At 37.4% G+C, this 21,014-nt stretch overlaps 1 protein-coding gene across 2 annotated transcripts in view; it reads right to left on the bottom strand.

The window, feature by feature from the left end:
* Positions 1-21,014, bottom strand: part of tenm4 (teneurin transmembrane protein 4) — a 169,531-nt gene that overhangs the window by 91,697 nt on the left and 56,820 nt on the right. The window contains exon 4 of one of the 2 annotated variants that reach the window (XM_059331878.1): positions 8,841-9,062. The exons of the other annotated variant lie outside the window; for it this stretch is intronic. Coding sequence (XP_059187861.1) covers positions 8,841-9,062 — 222 coding nt within the window. The remainder of the gene's footprint in view (positions 1-8,840; positions 9,063-21,014) is intronic. 2 annotated transcript variants of the gene reach the window in all.

Raw genomic sequence — 21,014 nt, 5'->3', positions numbered from 1 at the left:
AAAGTAGCACAAAGCTTTAGTGCTTGAGGCATTTTCAGAAAGTGGAAAGAGAGCCATTGTGTTCTCAGGTAATATGGTAACGAATGGCTCAGCAAGGGAAAACAAGACAACAATGTAGTGTGCTGCATTTAATCCTAAAGCACATCCCAAGGTCTTTACCTGCAAGGTTTTCAGCACACGCATGCTTTACTGGAAGCTTGGCACTTCCTGTACACATCCTGACACGTATAGTGTTCCAGCTAATTTCTATTTATAATCTGCATGTATGTTAAATTTGCCATCAACAGAAAATGCACTAATTTTCACCTTCAGACTCTATTTTGAACCTGGCTCAGTGCCACACAGACCACGTGCTATCGGATGAGCCACTGGCAGAAATCGAGTGCTATATCACGCATCTGTCGCACTGATAGATAGTTCCATACCGAGCACATTTTTGCACAATGCTGCCCTCGTAATTAGCTGAGCCACTGTGAGAGAAGCAAACCACAGCCCTAATGAACAAAAGACTGGTGTGAGTTAAAACCACACAGTTGTTGATGACCTCCCTCCTGCTCAGTAATGTACCTGATCCCTATAGCCATTAATAAGGTTATGCTAATTCGATACAGGGACAGCACACGCATACGCAGAGAAATATATCACAAGGACAAATGCATCACTGCCCCAGAATGCATTTACTGCTCGGTAAACAAATACTTTACTTCCTATGACGATCAAGCAAATGTGGGGCAACAAGTGATTCATTTTTCACACCTGGTAACACTTTTTTTTTTTTAGATGAGGGCCATACTCATAGAATATATTTTAAGACTCAAGTTACTGTATGGGCCCAAACATTACTACAGAAATTAATTAATATATTTTATTTTATACCGTAAGCTTCAGGAAATTATTTATGCAAGTTTGCTTTGTGTATACTCTTGAGTATTAAGTGTTATTTTGTCCACTACCTGCTTAGAAAAACACATTAACTGGAAGTAGCTGTTTAAAGAACGAATTACTTTGCAAATTAAAATAAACTGTTTATTTGGGAAAGTCTTTATTCTTAAGTGATAATAGAAGATCTAGCCAAATGCTGCACTGGTCAGATATTTATATACAGTACATTCAAATTTAATATACGTATATATTAAAATATTTGTATTAACTCTAAATTAAACTAGATGAATAAAATGGATATAATAGCAATATGTATTATTTACTAAAACAGTTTGAAATGTTATATAAGAATATAAGCCATCACCATTTTAATTTGTTGTAGAAACAACTGCCATTCTAAATGTGCAGAGACACTGGACAAAAAAAAAAGTTTAGCACTTTGAACATTAAATATTTTGTCTTTGTGCTGTATTAAATTGAATTTAGGTCAAACATGATTTGCAAATCCTTCCTTTCTGTTTTATCTGCACCCTTCACAGTGCCCTAACTCCTCTGGCACTGGGGTTGTAAATGAACTGCCTCTTTCTGGTTTCATGTTTTCCCTTCTCCAACCAAAAACCCTTCAACAGCACAGGTAACTAGTTCCTGTTATTTCTGTGGAGATGAACAGAAGGACGAAAGAAGGAGCAGGACAGTTTGTGAGACAAAGCGCAGAGCAGTACGACCCCCACAGATGTGGTGATTCAGCAACATTATTCACTACTATCCAAAGGACAGAAAAAATAAATGGTTTTCTATTGACCTGCTTTGCACAACGAAATTGGCAAGAAAAGGAGATTCATTTGTTATCAGAGAGACAGAGAAGGGGGACTTTGCTACAATGGACAAACTTTCACATGGCATTCAAAATAGAAGTCTAAAGATATCCATTCAGTCTGGGAATGCGGGTTCTTCATTTTTCTTCCTAACAGATGTATGAACTGGTTAAGGCCTCCTGATGCTATTCTAGACAAGTAATTAAGGCAAATCCACTTCATTAGCCAGGACCTAAACCCCCACCATGAGAGATAAAAGCACTGTCTGTCTAATGCTAAGATGTTATAATTGCTGGGAGACAGCTATCCAACTTGTGAGGTATCAAATATGTACACCATGAAATTACAATTTTATTGAAGAAAAAAAAGGATATTTCAAACACTAGGTATTGGATTAGATAATGTGTTACTATTGTTCAGTTGAGGAGTTTGAATCCAGGATTTTAGGAAGTATTTGTTTAATAAGAGATTTCTGACTCAAGAACTACTGAACTTACTTCAATGACAGATGTATCTCTTGGCAGGGAATCACTGTGCGTGTTTTGATGCTGATCCCAAACCAGATGTAGAATAAAAATTTTAAGTTTGTTCTATTATTAAACTAAGAAATTTAGAGGACTGTACAAAATTTGGTAGGCAAACTGTATGTGCTATCTGAGTGCTTTCTATCTCCCATAAGGTGATGCTGAATTTATGAAATGCTTTTATTATATGCAGACTGCAGATTGAGGACTTTGTTGAGTTTTATCCAGATACAAATCAGCAAAGCCCATGAAATAAATAATTGATATAGTCAGAAATGTGACTGATTTGTCTGAGGAATTGCCATACTTCTTTAATATGTACAGGTGTTGTTACCACAATCCCTTAATTTTTATTAAATTTAGAATTAAATCAGCCATGAAAGTTTAAGAATGTTAAAACTTTAATATGAGAGTACATTTTTTGTGTCAGTGATTTCAGGAAACAGCAACTGTCTGAGTAACACAAAAACAAAACAACTTAACTTGCATGAGTGAGTAAAAAAAACATTTTTTTGGAGTACATTTTTGCAAAATAGCGCATAAACACTGAGTTGTCACTAATGATGCCACTCTACAACTGAAAAGCACATCTGCAAATGTCACCATTCACATCAGCTGTCTGCCCGACAAAAATCAGCAACGGTAGTCAAGGAAACAATTTATTAACTGCACTAAAGCAGTCAATTTAATAACGTACCAGCCTTACATATGTAATTGGATACTTAGTGACCAGATGGTAGCTATGCAGGACTTGTTGTTTGGAAGAAACAATGTAAGTACTGTATGTCTAATAATGTCAAATTAAAAAAATATATTTTTTTTAATTAAAATGTGAGAAACTGCAGAATATACAGTGCAAAACACATTTATCAGACCACTGGTTTATGCCACAGTTGTCCTAAATTAACAGTATTAGTAATTACCAAAATCATTTTTTATGTTTCTGTAATGGTTAATACACAAAAAATGATATTGTTAATGCTAAAATATAATTATTGTTGTTATCCATGACTTTTCAAATTTACTGTTTTACAAAAAAATTATAAAAACAGTTAGGCACATTATTATTTTTTTGATTAAGATGTCAAATTATAGTTATTTACTTGCATTCCTGAACAGAAAAATTAGAACATTTTTTGTAGTTGAATGTTCTGCTTGATTAATTTTGAACTTCTCAGAGAAGCCCAGTGAGTCGGCTCAAATTTGGGTTTACAAACCTGAATTCAGTTTGTTATTTGCCAAATAAATAACAATAACATTTTAGTTTTAAACAAGCTTTTGAAAGATTTCTAAAATATAAATGTTTTCTCGTTTATATTACAGGTGTGGTCTAATACATTTGTTAAGCACTGTATATATATATATATATATATATATATATATATATATATATATATATATATATATATATGTACACCAGGTATATATATAGATATATTTAATGCTAAAGTATAATTATTGTTGTTATCCATGAATTTTCAAATGTACTGTTTTACAAAAAAAATATAAAAAATAGTTAAGCACATTATTATTTCTTGATTAAGATGTCAAATTATAATTATTTACTTGCATTCCTGAACAGAAAAAAATGAGTTTTATCCACACCTGAAGAATATTTCAGTGGCAACATTTTTGCCACATTTAGTTACATATGGAGGAACACTGGGTTTGCACTTAATTTGAGACTCTGTGCGGTGTCCAGGGAGAAGGTGTATTTCTGAACAAGGACAGAGGATGAAATCCACAGCACCGATGTTCACACCTGATGAAATAAAATGATATGACATGCCACGGACACCCGGTCAACGCGCCGAGGTGTGAGCCATTCGATACAGAATTAATCAAAAGCTATCCAGCGCCCAGATAAATCATTAAATCTTGCTTACTGCTACAGCCCCTATGGCTAATCATAGGAGCAAAGTTTCCGGTTGAGTAGCATTTGTCTATAAAAATACAAATAGAATTTGTCATGAAGGCAGTGAAGCTGCACTCTCTTCTGGCTCCCTAAAGCTGGTTCTCTCTGCTGGCCCTGCTGTTTCCTACACCATTAGAAAAGTCTGAAGGGGAGAGCCACGTGGGAATACTAGCTGTCTTTCCTGGACTCATTTGAGAGGTAACAGGTACCACAAACAACACATGGTGGGTATAACGCAGAGCTCTCGACTGGCTCTCTCGGTGGGAATAAGGGGAAAAAGACCTTCTGGAATCCGAATATAAGCTCACCTTCATTACCAACTGGAGGAGAAAAATCCTGCTATTATACATAACATCCTGCCACCAGCTCTCACTGAGGACACCAAATGAGGTATAAAACTAGAAAAACTGCTTTTATATGACATATTTTATGCCCACGTGGAGTAAAATGGTAATGTGAGCCCTTGCAAAAGTAAACTCATAGACACAAACATAAAAAGGGAAAATATTTATAAAACAAAACAATATTAAAAAATGTTTTGAAGCTGAGGTTGAGGCTGTTTGAAACCTAATCCATTCGGACTGGTCCTGGCATATGGTTCTCTCTCCCTTTCTGAGATCAAATGGATTTTCTGTCATTCTTTGAGCTGACTTAGAAAGAACAAGACAAGTGGTTATGTATGCTCTGTTCTGGATGTCACTCTGCTGCATATCCATCAAGAGGGTTAAGATTTTGTTAGAGGGCACAGATGGTCTCCAATTATCATGGAATGAAAGTAATGCATCTCAATTTATGTCAATGAAAAGAAGATATGTAGGTATGCAAAACGCATTATCCGTGGTCCCTGTGCACTGACGAACAGAAAGTTGAATGGAACTGGACAAATTGTCTGTTGGCTCCAGTTCATTGATAACTCAACATCAACATCAAGGGAAACCGATTCCTTTTGATATGTCAACTCAAAACTGGTATCTCACAAATTCAGAAAAACAGGGGCATGGCATGTGGGTGCCATGTGCTACTCATTAAATTATTATTCAGCCTCAGATAGCTCATTCCACATGGTGTCTGCGGATGAATTACTTTCTGGAGTGACCTCTTTTAACCACATTTCCCTCCTGTCCATGCAGACACAGGGGGATGATTAAGCAGTTCAAATGAAGACTTATTTGAATTCACACACAACCACGTCTCCGAGCGTTCCACCCGGCTCAGCATTCCTGCTTGGTCAGCTGTGAGGTGGTGGTGCGCTGGCCCTTTCACCAGGGAGCCCTGCTGCACTGAAAGCCAACACTGGCCGACCCCATGCTGTTTTGCATTAAGAAATGCTAATACTAGGAGGTTGCAGTGTCTCAGATCTTGCAGCTCAGCATGGCAGCAAGCTCCCACTGGCAGTCTCCCCAGGAAGAAGCCCCTCAGAGAAAGCCCAGGGCCACAGTGAAACACATGCTTCACAAAAGGACTGCAGGCTTCAGCGAGCAGCCTCGTCAGCCTTACAGAAACCCTGGCTCAGTGTTCTTCCAAATGAAAACAGGATCCTGAACGGGAAAAAAATAAACACTGCAGCCTTGAAGGCTACTAATGTGAATACGGATATGCTGCTGAGAGCATTTACTTGTTCAAAATCCAGCATAACATTTTAAGTCCTGTATGTGGGCTCAAAGATGACCTTGAGCAAATGTAATCTGAAGTGATAAAAAGCCACCTGTTTTCCAGTGCAACAGATACACTGTGAGCCAATTATTTCAGGCATACATGGTTTTCTGTGGTTGTTTACTGGCAGTAAAGAAGTAAATATTTCCTGCACCGTGTCAACTCTGAATTTGAATATTTTTTCAATAACTGACCCGTATGTCAAAGAGATCTGGTTTGATATTCTAGCTATTTTTACCATGGTGGCTTTAAAATTGCCTTTTTCCCTCCTGTCATTCTCACTGAAAGGCTGCGATGCATACTTAATTCTAGATTAGACTGCATTTTGGCAACATGGAAGTCTTTTCTTTTCCAATTCAAACCTTTGCATAAAACAGAACAGATTAAAATTCCTTTTCCATGAATTTCATTAGACAATTCAGGAAATGTGTGATCTCTGATTTAATCACATTGGCTATGCAGTTGTATGTAGCCTACTCTAGGCCAAATCAGCCTCATTCTCGTTTTGTCACCTTGAGAAAATTGTGGCAAAGGAAACAGTCTCACCACCATAGACTGTATAAAATCACACATTGAACAAGTTTCAATGAACTCATTTGGTAATCCCTGAAATGGTGAAACCAGCCTAGTTTGAGGAAATGAGTTGAATATATTTGCCACAAAAGCTTTGCAGCTAAAAAGAATACTTTACAGAGAAAGCCATCAGATATCTCTCGTTCCTTTCAACACACAAAACCGACCAAGGCAAAGTCTAAAAATACAACTTAAATTAGGACTTACCATGCATGGTCATTTTTTACTGAATCAACTTTATTAGTCACTTTTTCATTAAATTCCAGCGACAGCTTCAAAGAACAGCTAATATGAAGTACACTGTGTTGCTCCCCGAAGTGAAGGGGAAAATAATTTCAATAAAAAATGCATGATAAGCAGATTTGAATAAACAAAAGCTGATAAAGTATTTGGATGTGATGTGGAAAATGCGTGACATGGAGCAAGCGTACATGGCTCATTAGTTGGTTTAAGTGAACAAACAGTGGAAGCTCTTCTCTGTTCCCTTTCTGATTGTAATTGGCTCCTTACTGGCAGAGACTTTCTGTAATTAAACAATGAAGAACGTCATAGAAAATCTCAAAGTAAAAATGTATTATCCAGGATTTATATCGATTTTGCAGCAAGGTGAGATTTTTTTCAGAATGGACAAGAGCATCGATATCAAAAGTGCTGGTTTCATGTTGCGGAGATGAAAAAGTGGGAAAATACTTTGCACCCACAAGCAGGAGATACACAGAAACATGATGTACTTTGCAACTTAAAAGGAATCTTACAAAGCCTGAGGATGACTAAGGTAACAACTAGAGCTGAGGATATTCCTCCCCAGTCCTCTCCTTCCCCTTTCTGACAGCCTCAGGCCGACCTAAATGCTGTACCTATGCAAATCAGTGTCATTGTTATGAGACAAATCTTCCGCGGTAAAGGCCATTCCCTCCACCCATGTCCCCTTAAGCACAGTCATGTCACTGCTGGTGACCGGCGTGTTGCTACTGTGGAATTAGGGGGGAGATTTGCGACGGGATTAATAACTCATTCTCCAGGCTTTCTGAGCAGGCAGCTGGGGCACTTTGGAGTTTGATGTAATTCAACCCTTTGGGTAGTTAACTTTGAAGCTTGATCAATTATTTAGACCATTTTATTTTGTTTTGTGTTTGCTGTGCCAGTGGGAGAAGCAAGTAGCTGTTGTAGTTGAAAGGCATCAACATTCAGATATCAAAAAATACCCTATAGAGCATGCAAATTGATGACTTATGGGAGATTTGCAGCATAAATCGCTGAGTTGAATGACAACATTTTATATTTTATTTATATTTTAGATGGATAATAAACAGGAATGTATGACCTGCTGCATTCCCAAGTGAAATTGTGTGACTGTTAATAAATCTGGTTTCCTAAGGTTATACTTTAAGGAAATACTTTAAGTATTCTTATATCTTTGCATTTTTCATGTGCCATGCAGTGTTTGTGGTTTTAAAAACAAAGCACATTAAATTAGTAACACCTTCCAAGTCGGTAATGAAGCCACAAGATGTCAATGAATCTATACCAACCGGCAATACAGCAATAAAGAAATAATATTATAGCAACTCAACAAAACAATTTCACCCCATAGACCAACCAAACTACATTCTCTGCCATGCACAATTCATTAGTGCCCATAGTTACACGCCAGATAAAATCTTCACAAAATGAAATGAGTCCCTTCCATGCTGATACAACACACTTTGACTGCTTCCTGGTAAATGTACTATACATGTTTTACAGTCACAGAATTTTTCTCAACTGTCAACACCATGTTTGCAGTTTGAGCGCAAATGCCATTCTGTCAGTCTGAATGAGCGTTAAGTCAACAGCAGGAAACACCGAGTGTTTCAAGAGGAATGAGGAGCTGACATTTATTAATGAGGAATCACATGGAGACTTTTCAAACCTAATCTGCCTCAAGAAGCACTATTTGAGCTTGATTTGTGAACATTTTATAAAACTAAATCGTGTCTTTCATGGGTTTCATGGGTCAAAACTGGTTTTAATATAACTTCAAAGGTATCAGTCTTTGCACTGATATATGATGATAAAGCAGGGACATGCACCTGGTATGAATTTACTGTCTGAATTTCTTTCTCACTTCCTCTCAGAGGTGCGGAGGATGAATGCAGCCTGTTGTTTCTGAAAATCCTATAGAGGGATTGTAGATGTTTCCTCCCACCAGCAGACATTGAAACTGAAGAGAAATATCTGTGACAAATATCTCCTACTGAACCAAAATCGTCCATCTCTTTGAGTGAGGCTCTGAACTTTACAGACCTTGCTTCAGAGAGTTCTGTGCATTTCCTGAGGCTACATATCGACTCAAAGCTTCAACTCTCTCTCATGGTGCTCAGAAAAAATGGGACATATTCTTGCCCGTAGCCATCTGCATGACCTATAACACAACATGTCCAGGAGCAGGGGAAGGCTAACCTCCAGAAAGCAACAGTAGTTTGAAAACCAACTCACCATCAGCAGTTGCAGTGGCAGGAGCATACAGGTTCCCTGAGCCAGTTTTAACTAAGAATGAATTGGGGCCAAACTCATCCTCAGAGTCAGAGTCCTGGGCTGGCTGAGCCGCACAGTTACCTAGCAACCCTCCCTGGCTCTCATTGGTTGCAATGGAAGGGGGAGGGTATGGGAGCTGCTCAACAGGGGAGGAGGAGGCGGATGAACAATGCAGCGGAGGACCTGTGGACCACAAACAGAGACAACACATGGGGGGGAAATGAAACACACCCAAACACAGGCGACATCACATAGGAGCAAAACACACACACACACACACACACACACACACACACACACACACACACACACACACGACTTAACTCTTCAAAAACAAACAGGGACACATCTGCCTTTGTCTCCACCACCTCACCCCAGCTGGGAAGAACAATACAAACAACTAAAATGACTTTGAGACAGAATAGAAAAGGCAAATGCCTGGCACTGGTTTAGAGGAATAAAAACAACAAAACACCTTTATGGGATGTTAAATGCAAAAGAGGAGAACAATTCCAGGTTCAATGCTCAACTCTTTAAAAAGAAAGAAAGAAAGAAATAAAGAACACAGAGCTTTTCAGTAACAGTGTATGCATACATTAAAGCAAATCTCATATACAGTACAAGAGCAACATCTACAACCGAATATACTTTAAAATCCAGACACCCTGTTTTGATTTTTTTTTTTCAAATGTAACGCAATCTAACGTAACTACCCTTCAACAAACAAAAATGACACTAGCAGATTCAAATTTGTGTTCTGTGCAGAAGGAACATGAATAATATGTTCCCAGATATGGCGGGTAGTTAATACCCCCTCCTGTGGAAACACATATAACCCCTGCCAGCCAAGAAATGAATCCAACCTGAACCAATCCTTCCTATTTCTTCAGTACTCTGTGTCCATCTCAGCTTCCCTACTTGCCAGTAATATAAAATACCACAGGGATCAGGCTGGCCACTCACCTTAACAGCAGACTATGTTGTGATTATTTTTAGCCCCTTGTTATATACCAGTTGCAACCCTAATTTTCACATAGAAATATCGTACGATTTCTTCTTTCGGGGGCTTATTGGCTCCAATCCCCATGCTGTCATGGAATGTTAAATCTCCATAGAGCTCCTATTAATGTGTGATTAACTTTTGATGCAGCTCTGCGCCACGCTGAAAATGGAGTGCTTAAGTAACATAACTGCAGCGAACAAAGCCATCAGTTTGGTGCTCTCCCCGTCTTCCCATCAGTCCGTTGGTCTTGATGTCGGAATTCCTGCTGACTGGACTGTCATCCATCAGGAGAGATAAATTTGCTCTCGCTCTGTAATGATCCCTGAAGAGTATTAAAGTACGACTCACTGACTCGCATCTAATTAGGAAACAATTAGTGATATTAACATATCAGCCAAAGCCCTACACAAGCAGCCAATGTCCACTGCCCCTGAGAGTCACAGTTTGTGCTTCATATATACTTCACACCACACACTTCATTTCTCTCTAAGGCCTATAATGCCAGTGCAGGTAATGGGTGCAGAGGCGCAGTGGTCATGCTGTGGGCTAATGACCGTGACACTGCTGTGCTCGAATATATAGAAATGTAAGAGCGGGAGAGGAAGAGCTGCTGAAAGGAGCATTATTATAGTCATTCCAAGAAGCCCTCAGATACACACAAGACACTACATTTAACATGTGTCAAAACAACAACACTCTAGTACCACTTATTCAGCTAGTATCTGCCACATGAAACACCAGAGGCAAGACTGGAATACTTGACATGGAAGACAAAAAGCTGCAGCAGGTCTCGGACTGAATATTACAGCGTTTCCCTCAAAGACAGAATTCATCAATGAGACAAGAGAAGATTAAAGTCCTCTAAAAATGGTCAAAGTCATAACCTGAATGAGGTCAAGGTAGTCATGCTCGGCAGCCATTAGTCTTGTGCACAGAGGTTTTACTGTCTCACTGTGTTTAATTAATGCTGCCTTGTGCAGTTCATGCCCAAGCCACATGCACCTTAAGTCACAGACAGGGCTGGTGCAGGCGAGAAGCCACAGCTTGAGACGGCCAGAGAAGTTTCACTGGCTGCCAGAGGTGATTGCCTTTGCCTTCACTCTCTATATTACAGCAGCAAAAGGGGACCTTTACTTAGGAGCCCCTGGACCATGAGCTACTGCTTAAGTCCCTGACAGCTTTAGGAAGTGCCAATCACTGCCTGGTTGGGCCTGGCTGCAAACACAGACCACCTCCCACTGCATTAAAGGTCCTAATCAACTCATTAGAAACCCAATTAAAAGAATGGACAAATATACTGGTGACTGTAATCTGCAGGTAAGGATTACTGCCAATGATATTGTAGTGTTTAGTTCAATGCCTTCTTCCAAGAGAAAATGCTAAATATATATGTCTTGTAATACATTTATATAACAGGTGTTCTCATCCAAATAAGGTGGGATATGGAAAGATTCATTTCAAAAATGCCTTTCAAAATCTCAAAGTGAAACTAGGTGAGGTATCCAATATACTTATTATGTCTCACTAAGAGTCCAAAACTCGAATATATTCAATTTACAGTTGTAGAAGAAAAAAGTGAAGAAAGGCAAATCCTCACATTTTATTTTAAAAGCCGGAGCCAGCTTCATTAATAATGTTAGCAATTCATTGAATGGACAAATAAAGTGGTGACTGTAATCCGCAGGTAAGGATTACTGCCAATGATATTGTAGTGTTCAGTGCAACGGTTTCTTCCAAGAGAAAATGCTAAATATATATGTCTTGTAATACATTTATATAGCAGGTGTTCCAATCCAAGTTTACCAAAGGTGGGACATGGAAAGATTAATTTCAAAGATACTTTAAAAAAAAAAGTGTAATAGTTCCACAGTGTAAGCTGTAAAAAAATAACAAAAGAGGTTCATGCAACAATAATTCAAGAGATGTAAACCTTACATCAAAGCTCTCGTTCAAAGCAAGACATTTATTTTCCAGGGAAAAACGATAACAGTATGTGGTAGTAGTTTGAGAGACAGGAGCTGAACAGCAGCAGAAACATGTGAGTGTGGGCGGACAGCTATGCATCAATATCTTTCTACAACTTCCAATAAATGAGGAAGTAGGTGTTCAAGATTGTACTCAGAAACTTTGAGAAGACATATAAATGTTGACGGGTATGCACTGGCTCAAGCAGGTGGAGCATGAGATGGTTTAGTTACAGGATCATGACTCTGGCTATGGCACCACCCTGGTATTTAACTACACAGTGTAGTAAACATTAGAGGTGGGAATCAGCGTATCGGCCCCATGATACGATTTTATCTCGATACTTGAGTCACAATACAATATTATTGTGATTTTAAACATTTTGCGATATGGTGAGTATTGCGATACAACATATTTAACTGTTTAACTGCATTTTGTGTCCACAAAATTAAATTCAATCAAGAATTGTTTTGGCAAATAAGAGAAAAATTCTCAGTCTATTCATTCACTTTGAGAGTCAAACCCACAGACTGACCAACAAAGTATTCAGTCAAACTGAACTGAACTGATATCAAACATGTATTGAAGACAACAATTGCAGCATTTTCTTGAACTTTCCTCAACTTTAGGCTTCAATGTTTTGAATTTTTAACATAAAAATAGCCTAATTTTGCAGCGTTATTTCGACACAATATCCTGACGCCAATAGATTCCGTAGATCTTCTAGATTAATATGATACTAGTATCTCCATTATATTCATAAAAGTGAAAACCGCGAAAAAAAACTGACAGCCCGCCGGCCATTGTAACGCTAAATATCGATACTTGGCAGCCATAAATCGATATAATACTGCCACACAAAATATCACAATACTATGCTGTATCCATTTTCCCCCACACCTCTAGTAAACATAACATAAAAAATTGTTATTTCATAACATTTATGTCATGAAGCATTGTGATTTCTGGAGAAAAAAAGGAAACAATTCTGGAAATTCTATTCAGAGATCATTTAAAATTGATATAATCAGATGGGAATATCTTGTTTTGTCTTGTCCTGCACATTCAATATTAGCATAAAACATTCTTGTTCATTTATTTGCCACATTTCCTGCATTTTTATATTACAACTACAGATTCCAAGAGCTGTGCATTTTACAGCTATTTCTAATATGGATGAAACAATTGGTCTCATAATATCACAAAATACTGAAAAATGCCTTTCAAAATCTCAAGGTGAAACTAGGTGAGGTATCCAATGTATTTATTATGTCTCACTAAGAATCAAAAACTTGAATATATTTAATTTACAGTTGTAGAAGAAAAAAAGTGAAGAAAGGCAAATCCTCACATTTTAAAAGCCGGAGCCAGCTTCATTAATAATGTTAGCAATTCATCAATTCTTTAAATTGTTTTTAGTTTTTTCAATCAACTAATCAATTAATCAAGTAATTGCTTCAGTCGTAAAACCAATAAATAATTAGGAGCCTTGAAAGTGTTTGAGGATACACCTTGTGCTCTAAATACGTCTCTCTATATGACGTAAATGCAATCAATCTGTGTGCTTCTGGATGTGTGTTGACTAACGACTGGAGGCAGGAGGAGACATCAGCTCAGTTGTTTAAGATGTACGCACCCACACTAACTGCAATCATTAATGTCGGGACTGGAATGCAGAATCATGCATTGGAAAGTAAAAACCTAATCAGAATGATCAAGTTTCTGCATGAGAGAGAAGTAGATGTAATCATTATCAATGTACGAATATACACATGAACATTTATGTTTGAATAATATATATTTGAGAAGGTTATAGTATCATTGAGGGAGATACATTTAATTAGGCAACTAGTGAATATGGAGTCGAGAAAAAAAGAAAATTGATATCTTCTCAAGGTACAGTAATACTTCTGCGATGTGTTGGAGGTGTTGTGGGCTGGTGGGGGATTTTACTCATATATTTTGGGATTGCTCAAAGATTTTAGATTTTTGGAAAAATATTCAAAAGGAAATAAAACATGTTTGGGGCATTGACTTCAACCTCCATCTAGCAGTGTACATATTGGGTACAGTCCCAGATAATGTTATAGATGGGAATTTGACTTTGTTACTGAGAACTTACTTACTGCTTTTAATAGTGAAGAAAACAGTTACAGCCTCTTGGTTAAAGCCACAACCCCCCAGTATAACAGTATGGAGAGAAAGAGTAAAAAATGTATTCATCATGGAGAAAATCACAGCGAAGATACAGCTTAAATCAGACAGGTTTGAACAGAGATGGCTACCAGTAATACAGACAATGGCAGAATTTTAGTCACCTCTTCTTTTTCTTTTTTTTCTTTCTCTTCCTCTCTTTTTTCCACTTTAGTTGTTCAGTAAATGTATGTCGCCATGGATACATGTGGCCCATATTACCTCCTTTTAAGAAGGAGGAAGAAATGTTTGAATATAGGATGTGAGGGCATTATTACATGTTAGAACTGAAACTGTAATAGCATCTCCTTATGTGTGTTCTTAATGTATGTGTTGTGTGTATATGTGTCATCTAATATGAAATAAAGAAGTGAGTTAAAAAAAAAGTTTAAAAAAATTGAGTCCTGATTTTTTATTCTCTCCCCCTCTCTATCCAAACCTACCTTATGTCTCTGATTTTTCCTAAAATTACTATAAATTCTGAAGCTATACAAGCATATTATTCATTCTAAAAATACACAGCGTGGTAAATAAAATGTATGACTACCTACGTAGTTGCTCACCGAGCAAGGTGAAGCAGATGTGCGACTCCACAGTGACAACAGGAATTATCTGTTTACTCAAGGACTACAGCTGCAGGCAGCACCTATGAAAAATGTAGTGTATTTGCAGATGAACAATGAAGAAAAAAACAAACATTTCAGTGGCTGTCCTGTACCATCAACTCATGCCATGTGGCATACAAAGCATACAGGACGCGGAGGAATGAGTCAGAGTCTCAGCGGGGACTGAGTGTCATCATCACACTGCTACCCTTGTTGTAAAATGCAGATTGTGTTGAATCTCTATTTCACCACAGAGCGCGACGGTCTTCATGCAGGATTTATGTAAGCATGATACAAACATTTTTATTCAATGCTAACACTAAATTCACATCTTAATATTACACCATGATGCCAGTCCAAACCACAAAAATAAAATCAGTATTACTGGGTGTTACATTGTTTGGACAGTTGCGTAGTAGCGTTTGTATAAGCTATGTGAAAGCTCCTGGCACCAATTTGTCATCCAGTGTAGGTGGAACGGGGTTCACTCCAAGATGTGATGTTTAAGGCTTTTGTCATACTTTCAGGATTTTGTACTTACCACCATGAAGGGCCAGACTGTGAGTATTTATTCATATCCTTCCTGTTCTTGTAGCTGTTTCTACTCTATTTGCATGTGGAGGTCAAAGCGAAATGGATGGCTTACTTTTTGTGTGGGATATGGTACATGGTGCTAAGTGTTATTTCCTGAGGCACAGTGGGTTTAGGTCCTCACCTGTGTCTTTTTGGTATGTGGTAGTGCCAAAGACCAGTCTGCACCAGCAGAGTATTGCAGTTTTAGTGTTAAGATTCACCACATTAAATCACTAAATCTGAGGGAAATTATCTTTCCTGCATCTCAATTGGAACCAATATTTTAGGTAAAAGCTCACCATATTCAACAGTTGAATAGCTTGAAAAGCATGAAAAAGCTCACAATGTCAATCCTAAAAACAAATCTTTAAACAATAAGATAATTACAAAAGCACATAAAACTATGGTCAGTACACTGCAAAAAAGGTGTGTCTAAAAACAAGATAAAAACACTAAATCTGAGGGAAATTATCTTGCTGCATGGACAGATAATTTCACTTGACAAGATTTCTTAAATTAAGTAGTTCAATCTAGAAATAAGCATGTTGAACGCTTAAAATAAGAAATTAACTCTTAAAACAAGATAAATTAAAGCTGCAAGCAGCGATGAACTGGCCCGAGCAGAGTGACCTGACAATTATTTGTTTCTTACCAAGATTAAAAAAACTTTAGATTTAGAAGTGTTAGATAATTTATCTTGTTTTAAGGGTTTATTTCTTATTTTAAGCGTTCAACATGCTATTTCTAGATTTAACAATCTTAATTTAAGAAATCTTGTCAAGTGGAATTATTATTATCTGTCCATGCAGCAAGATAATTTCCTTCAGATTTAGTGTTTTTATCTTGTTTTTAGACACATCTTTTTTCCAGTGTGTCCACAGCCTGCATGCTCAGACCAAGACACTTTCCGCCTTCCTGTGCCTGTGCTCTGAAGGTGCACCTTTACAACTCTCTCCAAAAGACCCCTTTTATGTCTACTTCGCTTTCATTAAACATTCTTCAATCAGCAGACATCTAATTGCCCAGATAAAAAAAAGAAGGAGATCATGGAAGCAATGTCGGGACGGCACGCTAAAGATTAATGTCTGCTTCTTACCAGCAGCATCTGTCAGCAACTACAGCTTTCATGTATGAAGGCCTTCGCTTTCAATTGATTAACTCTCTTTCAAGACATTTGAAGGCAGCAGGTATGTGTTATTTTTCCTTTTTCCTTTTGAGTGGCACCCAACCGTCTGCATTGTTGTGCACATTAGCCTGGTCAGTTATACTGTATCTCAGCATTCTTGATAGTCTCACACTGGGGAAACCAATCATCTGGAGGGTCGGAGCCCTTGTTATTAAACCTCTGGAGTCCAGGAGATTTTGGTTCAAATTTGTCAACTTCCTATGCATTCATTTCTGTCTCTGTTTAGCATCTTTCAGTCTGTCCTTACATCACATGCATGGCTCCTTTTTCTCCACACAAACATGGCTATCAGTCTGATTTTTCATTTTATTTTAATTAAAGTATAAAGCTGCCAGGAACCCAAAATACAAACAAAAGACACAGGTGTCTATGGAAATGTACCATTTTTTAACCATTTATACACACAAAAACAGCAGAAAAAAATAATAAATAATAAAACTACCAAACAGTCTATTTGCATGTAAATTAAAAATAGTAATAGTTTTCATTGTAGAAAGAAAATTGACATTTTAAAAATGGTCTAGAAACATAAATGTCACACTGTGAAAGCTCCTATGATTGCACTTTCAACTGGCTTTCTCAGCTTGTCTACATATCATATATAAATAAAGTTATTACTGTACATAAAACGTGTATTTTCAATAAATAGATGGGCTCCAGAGGGTTAATGCATGTTTATTGTTGATGTAAAACCTACATGAAATACATAGGGTAGATAATCATAATGAATACTGAGCAGAGTGCACTCTGTAGTTCTCAGGGAATACATGTTGCTTCGACTTGAACACTCAGTCATAATAACTAATTCAGACTGCAGTGTGAGAATTTATTCAAAGAAACAGTTGGTTTTGATTTTTAAATAAGCCTATTATGCCAAACCTAATACAAATAATGGTCATTTAATTGAGTTGTATTTGCCTACAAGGTACTTTGGCCGACAAGGTACCTTAATTGGATGTCTAATAGCTTTTGAATTGCCTGAGCATCATCAATTCCCTTTTCAACATTTAAACTTTTTCCCCCTAATGATGTCCTGTTGCTCAGCTCCAAGGGCCCTGTTTACAGTGTGCAACACAAATGTTCACTAGTCAGGATCAAGTTGTCCAAGAAATGTTGTGTGATACAAAGGCTTTAGAGCTGCTAAACCCATGAAAGGAGGTTTGATGCCCTTTTTGATTTTTTTCTAACTGACTGGCAGTATTTGAGCTCTGCCATGACTGATTAAATGTGCCCTCTCGCCTACTATATCACTGCTCTCGGTTTGGATTGAACTTCAAAGACTTTGGAAAGGCAGTGTTAGTCCTGCCTTTGTGTCACTGACAGTCTTAGAAATGCAACGTCTTTGTGACTGAAGGAAATAAAGCCCGGTAGTGGTGTTTTTTGCAATGTAACATGATGAAAGATGTGGTGAATATTGGCTGACAGACAAACAGACAGCGAGCTAGGGCCGGGTGGCACGGCTATACATGGTATACTGTGATATTAGAAACAGTCAAACATTAGAGATTATGTGAAATTGATATTTCAAGTATTTCATTTACTGGTTCCCATCTAACCTATACATATAATAAATATATATTTTTAATAAATTCACAGAAAATATACAATATCACAATATAAATTACTTGAAATAAGGCGTGCACCGATTGATCGGCAAGACAATCAATCGGCACGGACTTTCTTAATTTTGCAGGATCAGAAATGGTTAGTGGTTGGGTGAGAAGCCATTTATTGTCAATAAATATATATATATATATATATATATATATATATACATATATATATATATATATATATTTTTTTTTTTTTTTCTCCTTTCACAAAGAACCTGGCATCACCCAAGGGTTTACAACCCATTGGGACTTTACAACAGGAGATATTTCTAGTCCACTCAGCTGTGAGTTGAAGGTGTTATGCTAACAAGATTCAAACTCAAAAACACTGCGAATAGTTAACAAACAGTAAACATAAATATAATTTGTCATTGTCTTTAACAGCAAGTCATTGTCCCTAAATCAATATCGACATTTTCACAAACAAATAATAAAGTTACTCCATGTGCAACAAGTAAGTAGCAAGTTGAATAGTGAATGGGATTTAAGACGATCACTTTAGAGGGCCGGTGTACTTGTCGCAGACTGAGACTGTGTGTTACAGTCTCCATCCTGCAGTGTTCAGAGGATGAGGCACTGAAGGATGAGTTACGCAGTGGACGGAGGCTTTGTCTGCGTCCCTGTTGCTATGGTTACTACCAGTCATTGCATTAATTTAGAACGGTGAACAGACAGTTCAAGCGGAACTACTTAGTAGTTGTCTATTATCTGGAATAAGTGGACACCCTGCAGCCAATTTACCCAGACCGTGGTATAACTAGTAGTTATAAGACAAAGTTTAATTAATTCTGGTAGGCTGATTAGTTTTGGTTGTTTATTTATATTGTAAATTCTGCACGTACCCTGTCAAATTAAATGAAAAGTCATCATTGTAAATGGTTTGATTACAAACACAATGCAAAAACAGGCAAAGATATTCCAGTTGATTAATGAAAAACTGTGCTAACAATTCTGCTAAAACAACTGCACACATACAGAGTGACATTAAGGCTGATTGTTTCCTCAGGGTTAGAAAATAAATGTTCCACTCTTCACTACGAATATCTTTGAATCTCTGTTTCCCCAGAACATTTGGCTCGAGGCAGGCTTTTCACACTTTTTGCAGAACATTACTTCAGGGCATGTAATCAATAAAGGCAATGGACTTCAAAAGGATTCACATACATTCATCAGACAAAGTAACAGCAGTGGAAACTGAAAGTAATTATGATGCGGCTTAACCAGTTGAGATGATGCTACAAAATGAACTAAATTCATTTCAGTGCCTGAAAATGTATAAAATAAATTCAAGTTTTTTAATTACTTATATGTTTTGGGAACACTGATGTGCTTGTAATTTAAAGGTGTGTGTGCTCAGGTAATAATTACACCTATCACATCTCTCCAGGCAAGACAAACAAGATGGCTTAATTCTGTTTTTTGCATTATTAGGATTCCCAAATTGACATAATTGTTTTCTATTGCACAGCTGCAAGCCATAACTAGCCTTTCATGAAATTAACACTTGATAGGTGATCTCATCTCAAAGAAAAGGAACAAAACAAATGAGACAGTGTGAATCTCAAAGGGATGTTTTTGAAAAAGTCATGAGCCGAATGCAGTAAATACAAGTGATCAGCTGCTTTATAAACATGTGTAATAGAGGGCTAATAAAGCAGTTAAACAACTGCTTTGCACCAATATTTCTGGTCTAGCCCTTGTGTCATTTTTTTGAGAAAAATGTTTGTTTTTCACCTAATAGTTCATTTTACTCATGAACTCAAGGTTACACTTAAAATATGCCTGCTGCAAGATTACAGGGATTTCCCCAGGTGATGCAATTTTATTAATTTGTCAGGCAAACTCTAATTCTGCAGAGCACTGCACATAGTCCAATACCCTACCTCACACAACACAACAAAAGACCACAGACACACACACAGACACATCTGCAGAGGAAGTGGGGAATGAGCTTTTACGAACCAACATTGGAAAAATGATAAAAAATTTCTCTGACGGTGCCGTTTACCTGCTAGAAATCAATATCATAATAACGGAGAGTGAACATAATGTCTAATAAGGTTGAAAACAAATTGTAAATACCCATAAATGTTTATTTTATAGACATGACCATTACTGAGAAAATGGAAATTATATTTGTGTGTAATAAAAAAACATTACCACAGAAAGCACAATTCCATTTAAGGCTGACCCACAGCATTTCTATAAGCACTTTAAAGCCAGCATCCATTACTTACAACTACAGTACACTCTTAAAGAGATACTGAATGCCAAATTATAAATGGGTGGTTAGAATAAATTCAGAAAACAAGCAAAAAAATCTCTGCTCATTAATACAGATATTGTGTTGCCTGCAGAACAGAACCGTGGATGATAGAAATAGTTAGAAACGGGTGATTTAGATCACATTAGCAGAAGTCACATTTTCCATAAACATGTTCACAAGCCATGGGCTTCACATAGATCAAACCTCTAGCCCAGACTCCTCTTTAAATTACACTAATTTAAGAATATGATCACTCGGTGCTAATCTATTCCTCTGTAGGAAGGAGGAAATATTCAGTTTTTTTATTTTAAATGTAGCAGTAGCACACAAACCTTTGCACACAGCAGAGTACTGATGTCAGTGGCTTTCGAGTGTATCACCTCGAAAAAGATGAAAAGGGGGAAACTAGAGATGGCATTTCTTCTCTGGGTGATTATAAGCAGAGTCCTTCCCCTGTCATCCTCTACTCACATCCCTGCCTGGCTTCTGCCACTCTCATCCAGCCAGTCCACTCCATTTATCTGTGTTGGAGAGACTGTATGCCCCGCAATCCAGCCGAAAGACACCATCTGTTTCGACTCCTCTGTGACAAACACAAGGATGAATCGCACTGGAAATGTGAAATTGAAATCCTTAATAAAATGAAATTTATTCTGTTTGAGAGTTTGACAAAACCTTTGTTACTGCTCCACCTTCATAGAAAAACACAGGAGCAGCACCTTTCCAAAGTA

This window comes from Centropristis striata, chromosome 4 (assembly GCF_030273125.1).
Source record: "Centropristis striata isolate RG_2023a ecotype Rhode Island chromosome 4, C.striata_1.0, whole genome shotgun sequence".
NCBI lineage: Eukaryota > Metazoa > Chordata > Actinopteri > Perciformes > Serranidae > Centropristis > Centropristis striata.
The sequence above is the reverse complement of the archived record's forward strand: the minus strand, read 5'-3'. Positions and strand labels throughout refer to the sequence as shown.